The following is a 10,008-nucleotide window of genomic DNA, read 5'->3' as shown; positions in this document are numbered from 1 at the left end:
AAGGCCGATGGGAAATGTAACAGTGAGGTCAGAGGTCAAATATGACATGATATTTGGATGTAAACTGTAATCCTTATTTTTTGTCATTTTTTTTTCACCAATAAATCAATAAGTTTACCTTAAAGACTTTGGTGGATGTAAGCCAATTTTTAATGGATGGTTAACACCCTCACTACACCCCTACAGCGTTTTACCAGAATTAATTCAAAACAAAACCCGCACAAATACACAAAATGCTACCAAAAACACAACCTCCTTGGTGTATGTGATGGCCAAACCCGTGGCCACACTCTAAAGTTGGTAACTTTTGTATTTTCATTCTTCATTTGAACATAGTCATACATTTTAGTTGCCAATAACTTTATTGATTGGTTTGGATACATTTGTTCTATTTGTAAGCGCGCACATTTAGTTTACTTATGTATTCATACTACTTAATTTCTTTGCTTTCTGACTAACTTTTGTCTTTTTATTTCTTACCTGCCATCATCCCTGGGAGTTGCTGGACAAAAGATGGCAGCCAGGGTTTGAAACCATTAAATACAAAGGAAGATAATTGGACCACACCACCACTTCCTGCTAAAGGGGGGAATGTGTGTTTTCTTTACTTTAAAAACAAAGTATTTGTATTTAATTAAATATTTGAGTTTAGGGTTTAATGGGGCTTTTTGATTTTGTTCTTTAGTGTTTAGTTTATTAACAAACCAGATTGTACTGCATCGTTTGTGATTTATGATTGTGTTTGTTTGTTACCCCTCATGTGTCACAATGGTCTGATCAGCCATTATATATACCCTTGTATGTCATTTCATGTTTAGGTCAATTATGTATGTTTGGGCAGTCAGTTGGTTTGTTAAGGTTGCAGTCGTTGCCGGAGTTCAGTTTTGTTTCTTTGACCTCTTTTATGAGCTCAACATTTATTAGTCTTGTAAATATAATTTTTGGGGGTTAAATAAATGGAAACTATATTTTTCTAATAATTCCTGGGCTCCTCCTGTTTTTCAACTCGGTCCATCACAGTGTAGGTAAAAACAGTTGGTTACAGCAAATGTAATCACAGGTTAGTACCAGATGATGGAGCTAAAGATCCACAAAAATGCATTCATTTTTATGATAGATTCTTTATTAGTCAACACAAAAGATCGATACAATACAAATAACCTCAGTTAAGATACAGTATACAGATTACAAGTTAACAATAAATTTATGAGAACTGATTCATTCTAAAAATGTGTACTTCACTGTAAAATCCTTACTTATGCTTTATAGTACTAGTTGATAGAGTTTACAACATTGGCAGAAATCTGTATGAAACCATCTTTGATAAAACACCTGGAAAAATAATGGCTTTCTACCAATAACTGCAGAGAAAATAGAAAAAAACGTAAGCAAGCTGTCATCGAAGATTTAAACGCCCCCCTGTGGTTCACTGTTCTAGATTATACGACTCTGCTGTAAGTTCATTTTGCTTTGAAAATTTTGCGCACTGTGGTAAAATGAAACCAGGGGCTGGATGTATAAACAGAATGTGTGCATTAAAAAACACGTATACGGTTTTCGCCACACATAAAGTGGTATGGTTTGTATTAGAGCGGAGCCCCACGTGATAGTGTGGGAAAAAGGTCAGGGAAACTTAACACATAACACAACAGTTCGCTACTCATAGACTTCAGTGACAATAATTTGATGTGCACTAAATTTTACCAAGCCTTTTTTTATTACTTATGGTAATTGTCGGAGCTATAAAAAGATGTGGCTCTGCATATAAATGTGTTTTTCTTGCAAGAACTGATGCCCTTGTAGTACAGCATTTCTGCCATGGTGTTTTTCTTTGAATTTATATAGTTAGTAGCCTCCACTGCTTCTTTCCTTACTAGTTTTTCTCCTGATCATGAACCTGAGATCAACAATTACACATTTCCCTTTCTCCCGCTCTCCAATAACCTTCCCAGTTATATACCGAGTGAAGCTGTGGTTCTTGTTTGCTCATGTTGTAATGATACCATAACAAGGGAGTGTGTACTTCCACTAATTGGTAAAAATAGGAATGGCAAAAATTGAGCTTTAATAAACCAAAAAAAGAGAAAGAAAAACAACAACAACAACACAGTTTTATATATTTGACAAAAAAAAGAATGTGCACATTTTCCCTAACCTTCCTTTGTGCATACAAACAGCTTTAGTCATGAGTATTCAGTGTTATATATCTGGCCCCATGATGTTGTGTTTTTGTGGAAAAAAATACGCGCAATGAAAACCTTTTCTCTCAACAGCGATATGCATCTTCTAATCAGAAAGGCTCACTAAAGAAAATCTCTGTTTAAAACTTTCAACCACACATTAAGTTTTTCATAAATAAATAGAATGAAACATCAAAATCTATATATTGTTTTTAAGTTGGGTCAATCGCTGTGATCATTTCCTTTGCTTGATGAAGACCTGGACATATGATACAAAGATACATAAAACTCCATGAGAGGAGTCTGAGTTACACGGGACCAATTCCAGATCTCTACATTTTAATTCATAGATGTTCTTACAGTAGCTTTACAAAACACTCCTCATTTCTTTATATTTTGTTTCCACTTCTTTAAATGTTCTTGAGCAACCGGGTTTCAAAATGTATTTCCAATTTTTTTCTGGACATTGGCTGCTTGTTCACTCATTTTCAGTCCCATCCTTGTAATTGGCAATTTTCTGACAAATTCTGTTTTTTGGTTTGTTAAGCCACCCAACACTGACCTATGAATCAGAGATAAAGAAACAAAAAGGCACCAAAACTCAAGGGATCAATTAGTGTTTTGTCTACATATAACAGACATTGCTTAGCAAATAACTCATTTTAAATTGTATCTTCAGGCACTTACTTACACTCACTAGTAGAAACAGGGTGGCTGTAAAGAAGTCGATTTAAAGGACTGGCAATGGGTTTTAAGGAGACATAATCCAAAATTGAAACTTCATTATCAATACTTATGGAGGTCAGGATAGAGGTACAATTGCATTGCTTGATGCTGTCCTTGTTAAAACTGGTGGAATTATGAGTTAAGAATAAAGAAAAGTACCACAATCATGTGCTACTTCATCTGGAAAGTGTCTGATTGGCAACAGCTTCGTTTTTGAGCAGTAAAGGCATACTGGGACAGAACAACACACAGTTGAATGCTATCAGTCATGGACAGGCCTCCCTAGATCCCGGATCTCAACATCACTGAAGCAATATGGGATCATCAATGTGGGAACAAAAGGCAGCCAACATTTGTCCTTCAAAAAAAACCTGAAGAACTATTAGAGAAGATTATTTAAAGAAATTACAAGAAAGAGAGTCATATCAAATATGCTGCTGGGAATTTCAAAAACTCTGTTTTTGCCTTATGTGTTGATATTTCCATGTATCTTTGCACACATTTCAATAAATCACTGCAGCTGTTTCACATTTTCCTAACAAAATGTAAAGAATTGAGTGGTGCATCAAGGCTTTTGCACAAAACTATATGTGTAAGGTCCCGTTCAAGGTTTGGGGAAGAAATATGCGATGGCAAATACGCTTTTCACACCCAATATTCAACTGTTTTTTGTAATGTTTTCTTTTTGCTATGCAGGTTAACAGCAGACTTCACACAAATGCAGTTGTTTTTTGTTGTAAAAAGCGTTTGTCCTTTTCTTTAATTTCCTGAAAACAGAGCAACATCTAGAAAATGATTTTTCTGGAACAACTCCATCATTTCTCAGGAAGATACATTTCCCATTGTAGGTCTGCTGTCCTTTGCTGATTGTGTTATTGTATACATTGATCACTGCTGGAGATTTAGTCATGTTAGAAATATATCACACAGTTCTAACATCAAACTGTGTACAAAAGGTCGCTAGCTCGAGTGGGTCACAGACACATCAGTGTTATTAAAACCGTTATTATATGGTATCCTGTACATAAACAGCATGTACTGTAGTGCAGAATGACAGCTTACATTATGTGCAATGGCGGTTTGTACAAATTGGTTTCTGTTATTCTAGTCAGACTGATTTAATATTCAGCCTTGTTACATCTGTAGAGTTTCTTTTAATAAGACAGGCATCTATAAACAACAAAGCTTCCAGAGCACAAAATTAAAATTACATTTAAATATTTACATCACTCATGGAAACTGGCACAGAATGGATTAAACGGGATTACAAACATAGCGTCTGTGCGCAGACATGCATGTGTATGTGCAAGCTTGGAGACAGGAATTATATTACATTCACAGTCGCAGAGGGAAGGTGGGTCGGGAGAGAGAGCGTATTGGCCGCAGAGAAATATAAACATTGAGAATTTCAGGCCATTTCCAGGTACACCAACTCAGACTTATTACATAGTGTAAGAGAGTGCACCTGCTGTCTTTCTCTCTCTCTTGCACAAATACACACACACGCACACACACACACACACACACGCACACACACACAAGTAGGATGTGGTCTATGAGCGGCAGCAGCCAGCGGTCCTCATTTCTTTGTCGACGTACTCCTGCAGCTGAAACTTTGGCTCATCGGGTTCCTTCATGGTCCTGTGCTTCAGTTCCCTGACACAGAGAGACATAAAGACTCTTATAGAACTAAACAGGCACTGAAAGTGGTTAAAGTGCAGTAAACCTAATTTTCATATATATATAAATTCATTTTGTTCTCTTTTCTTTTCTTCTTCACCCCTGAATAATGCTCTACCCTGACTCCCACAGAGCCCATGTTCCTGCTTTGGAGCACTGCGCTCATGTTTTAGGGATTACACAGAGGTGGTTTCACTCTGTTCAAGTATCTGGCCAACAACACCTCATCCAGAAAAAATATCTGATGAACCTCTTCACGACTAGTTCTAGCAACAGGAGCCTCCTGTGATTGCAAGGGCTTGTTAGTAGTTGTTGCTGGTACTACTGTTGGCTGTGCTGGTTAATTTGAAGACATTAGGCTGCATCTATTTCTAGTTTCTTTGTTATTCTCTCTCAGCTTTTCAGCTCCATCATTTCACTTTTATTTGTCCATCTTTATCAACCGCTTCTTCCTCACTAAGCTCTGCTCCACAAGGTGCAGAGTTTCTGCCACACACACAAAATAAAGTATCCATAACTCGAAATTTCGAGTTAATAAGTCGAAATTTTGAGTTAGCTCTGCCAATCAGTAATCTATGTGAATGATGTCCTTTTCTTATTACCCGGAAGGATACGGCGCAGAGGAATGGACACTCAAAACCGGATCGCAACAAATTGGGGCTTTCGAGAGTACGTTTGCTGATAGTAACGCCATGTGATTCAGCTAATAACACAGGGATTTCATCATTTGTGAAGCCACGCTGAACATTTGTGCATTCATGACTGGCTGTAATACTGGTAGCTTAGCTGTAGCATTTGTAGCTGAGGGCTCCAGTTTCTGGGTAACAAGGAAATGACATCATTCATGTAGATGACTGATTGGCAGAGCTAACTCAAAATTCGAGTTACTTTTCTCAAAATTTTGAGTTAATAAGTCGAAATTTCGAGTTAGGGATACTTTTTTTTGTGGCGGAAACGGGCTTCCATAGTTACGTGAGGCAAATTGCATTAAAAGTTTTGATTGGACAATCCAGCGCCAGTTGAAAAACATGAACCAATGGGCTGCTGTCTGTGCTGGTAGGCCCAGTGCGCAGCGGCACTTCAAGCGGGCCTGTATAATCGGCAAAGCATAAAATAAGAATTATATTGACCCATCGACCTACAAGCACATTGACCCACTGGGAAATGGCCAGATTAGCAGTCCAGCTCCCTGAGGCAACTGTTATTGTGATTTGACCCTATATAAATACAACTGTTTTCTTATTAAATGCCATGCCATAAACACTGAATTACAGATGACCACCAAGTGTCATTTCTCTACCGTTTTTTGACTTTCCAAAGAAACAAAACCAACAAAAAAAAATATAGATCAGATTAGTGACTTGAGGAGCCCCTCTAGGTAATACTAATAAAAAGAGCTGAAGGAGCCTTTGCCATAAATAACAAAAACAAAAAATGTTATATGAAAACCTATAGATCACTTCTGTCAGTGGGTCATTTGTCGACGTCACTCCTGCACTCTGTCTCAATGCCAAACATGTACTGTTTGGTTACCTGGTTTCATTGCCTTTTGAATTTGTGTTTTGTGCAAGTAAAGGCTCACTGGAGTGGAACAAATAAAAACATAGGGCAGAGATGAGAGATGAGGTGAGTCAGCGATGACGGAGGGGTTCGGAGAGAGACGAGAGAAGCAGAGGGATGAAAAAACCGAGAAGGTGTTCACATGAGCTGGAAGACAACAACGGGAAAATATTTAATTTCATATTCTGTTTGCAGTGTGATTGTGTGCCAGACTGTGCTACTCTATTCTTGGCATCAGCCCTCTCTGCCAGTCTGTTACCATAACAAGACTATAAGTGTGAAACAGCTCCCACACACTGTCCGACACCACACATTTGTCAGAAACACAATCAAAATACTATTGCCAACGTTTTTATTTCTATTAAAGTTCATGTTAAGAGAAAAGACACTCATGTTATATCTGATCTTATAGATGAATATGTCATTTGTATCTGTGTCTAAACGCTTTATCTTAGATATTTCTTTTTTTAGCTTTCTAGTTCCAAATATAGCATGAAAATGTGTTCATAAAACAAATGAGCAACATTTGTCCGGCAGTGCTTCTTGTGGATACATCTGTCCAGATGTACACTGCATGACAGCAATTCATTTTGAATCTTCCATTGATATTATCCCAAATAGTACTAATTATACAAATTCACTCACCATACATTCCCTGCCTGTTTCATTAGTTACATCATCCTAGTACTGGGCTGGACCCCCCTTTAACTTAAGAACTGCGTTCTTTTTGGGATGCAGTGCATCCAGAAAGCATTATCAGCCTTACACCCTCTGCATCCCTATTCTCTTTGCAGTGGCAGTGCAAGAGCGTTCAGCTGTTTGCAGGCTTTTGAGGAGGCGCACCAGTCTTTGTCTAAGTGGAACCAACTATGTTAGCTAACATATTATATAATTTAAAATAAAACCTAATCTTTGTAAAATGTGTTAGTCTCCATATTTACGTTGCAGATTTGGAGCCAGGCTGTAAAAACAGTGTTTCACTTGTTCCATATTTTCTAACATTAATGCCCTATATGAAACTTCCAAACTTCTTCCATTTACGAAAAATAGAGGCCATTGTGCTCATTGGGACCTTTAGCGTTGCAGAAATGTTTTGATACCATTCCCAAAATCGGTGCCTCAATGCAATCCTGTCTCAGGTTTGTACAGAGAATTCCTCGGACTTGATGACTTAGGTTTGCGCTCTGACATCCATCTATGGGATCTTATATACACAGGATACCAAGTCATGTACAATCAACTAATATCACCACAGCTGGACTCGAATCAAAGCTGGAACCCAACAAAATACTGATCAAGTAAAGCCCTGTGGATTGTTAAATGGACTGATTCTTATATAGCACTTTTCTACTCCAACCACTAACCTTCTGACCAGTAGATGACCTGCTCTACCTCCTGAGCTACAGCCACCCCAGGGACAGTATATGTGCTTACACTCTGGGGATGACGATAGATTATGCTGACCTGTAATTTGGAAACCTCTGAATTACAGCTGCTAATCATAAATTAGTTAGCTAACTAGTCCCACGATCCAACTTTAAGCAATTCATTTTGATACTTTACAGGTGCAAATTTATCTTACCCTAATTTGTAGGGACGGCCTTTAACACTAAAGACTGTAACACTGTACCTGATTGGCCAAAAAACATGATCGTGTTTAATTTCAATCAGTCAGTTTGAAAAACTGATCATGATTGCTCAATAAGAGTAGAAGGAGTGCCCTTTTATTTCAGTCGTTTTACCAATTTAGTTATACTGTGATCAATCTTAGCAGTAGCTTGTATTGCATTTACTTTACGTTTAGTATTTCAGGCATTTTGAATCAATTTTGCTGATACTGCTCACGTCTTTTCAACCATAGTCTCAATTGCCCAATTTCTAACGTATGACTTAAATCATGTTCCTTTCTTTACATGAAAAAGCTGTTTGCTTTTAAGAATAAATGGCACTTGGCAGACTGTAGTATTTTCTTGTATGGTCAAACACTGACATGTGATGTTAAAAAGGTGTCTCCTTTTCATAAATAAATCATTTTTGTCCATCTTTAGAATCAGGTGGGAAGTGATACAACAAAAGGCCTTACTCGCTTGCATTAAAAAAAATCCTGGGTCTAAAAGGTCTAAGTGCTTTGGGTAGAATTGGAGCTAAACTTGGTGCTATTAAGATCAGTCTGGAAAAAGTCAAACTCAGTAACATCAGTTACACAGCAAATGCTTTCTAAATCAGCCAAAATTTGGGTAAAACTTATAATGGAAAACCACTTAGTGTAGTCAAATGAGCAAACGTTACTCCTTAAGTTGCATATGCTTGCTTTATGATCACATCTAATCTCCCTCTGAGATTTAATATTTGTGCTGTTGTGCTGAGACTCACCTGGCCACAGCAGTGAACGCCAGCTCGACATTCAGTCCAGATTTTGCACTTGTCTCCATAAACGGCACTCCAAATTCCTGCATACAGAAAAATATCTTTTCAGGTGTGTGTGTGTGTGTGGCCATGCCACTTGTCTGTCTTTTACTGTGAGGACATAACGACCTAAATTGCAGAAAAATTAGACTTATGATTAATTTAAGATTGGAAGTATATTCGTGCCGAGGGGTTTATGACACCTGGGGAGGGATGAGAGGGTTGATGATCAATACTAATATTTCAAAAATACTTGTGATGGCTACTGAGGTTCCTGGCTTTCAAAACTAATTTTCTTGTCATTTTGTTGTAATTTGGAAAAAGAGCGAGAACGCAGAATGTGGTCGATGAGAGATGCTCCCAGGTGAAGCAATCTCATTCCGTGTACGTGTGAATATCTCAATATTCCTGCTGAGTTTGTTACCTTGACAGCTGCTGTGCGTCTGCCACACTACTCCATACCACTTCATATTTAGCCTTCTCTAACATGCCTCTCAGAGCTTATCTGAGCGAAACGGCCTGGAAAATTAAGTTAGCAATCCCCCGTCATTTATTCCAAACAATAACAACATTATGTGCCTGTATGAATACATAATTGCACACACTAATCAAGACACACAAGCCATACGGGGTGGGGGTAGGAGAGAATTTCAGGGTCAACTTTGCTGCATGAGCGGATTAAGTATAGTAAGTATTTTTTATTCTTGTTACATGTGTCAAACGTTATGTGTGCTATGTGTATAGGCACAAGTTTGTGTTATAGAAAGCTCACCTTTGCCAGTTTCTCCCCCTCTTCTCGCTTCACCACCCTGTCATGTGTCACGTCAGCCTAGAACATATGGGACAGACAGCACAGAATCAGAAACTGTCACTTATATTCTTCTCACAGTGTCTTTAGTGTAGTTGGTCCTAATGACAAAATATGTTTTTTAATAAGCATAAAAAAATAAAGAGACTGTGACCCTCCTCGTTTTAGATGCTTGAGCTAGCAACTCTATAACAAGCACAATTTTTTTAGGACTGTTGCTATTTCATTAGCTCTGCTAATCTAGTTACCATATTAGCAAGTCGGTATGAGAACACAATTACCTAACTGGAAGAAAAATTAGGTTTATTATTTGTGTGAATACACGTCTTTGAACATAAAGCTTTTATTTACATTATATTCTTTTATTTTTTAGCAACTTCATGGCTATTTAATATATAATATTCGACTTTCAGTATTGGCTAGTAGCTAGCTTTCTGCTAGCTTAGTTATTCTAGGGTTTACAGAAAATGCTATTACTGTAAATACAGCTGATAAAAGTGGAATTTACAGTCTAAAAACTAAGTCTACAGCAAGTATGTTACTGAGCAATTAGATACTTGTTAGGATGCCTGGGTCGTCGACCCAGGGTTTTTGAGTTTATGATATTATTTATACTGTCTAGTTTTTGGTTTCTTTGAGTTCTGTCTT

The 10,008-nt window shown here is 37.7% G+C and overlaps 1 protein-coding gene across 1 annotated transcript in view; it reads right to left on the bottom strand.

The window, feature by feature from the left end:
- Positions 1–680: 680 nt before the first annotated feature.
- LOC102312683 (ras-related protein Rab-26) overlaps positions 681–10,008 on the bottom strand; it is a 153,728-nt gene continuing 144,400 nt past the window's right edge. Inside the window, exons 6-8 of the mRNA XM_005941767.3 lie at positions 9,325–9,381; positions 8,520–8,596; positions 681–4,562 (exon numbers count right to left, since the gene is read on the bottom strand). Coding sequence (XP_005941829.3) covers positions 4,460–4,562; positions 8,520–8,596; positions 9,325–9,381 — 237 coding nt within the window. The 3' untranslated portion in view covers positions 681–4,459. The remainder of the gene's footprint in view (positions 4,563–8,519; positions 8,597–9,324; positions 9,382–10,008) is intronic.

The sequence above is a fragment of the Haplochromis burtoni genome, unplaced genomic scaffold (genome assembly GCF_018398535.1).
Source record: "Haplochromis burtoni strain Fernald_Lab_line unplaced genomic scaffold, NCSU_Asbu1 Contig_308, whole genome shotgun sequence".
Taxonomy (NCBI): domain Eukaryota; kingdom Metazoa; phylum Chordata; class Actinopteri; order Cichliformes; family Cichlidae; genus Haplochromis; species Haplochromis burtoni.
Note: the sequence above shows the minus strand (reverse complement) of the source record. Positions and strands in the feature narration are given on the sequence as shown.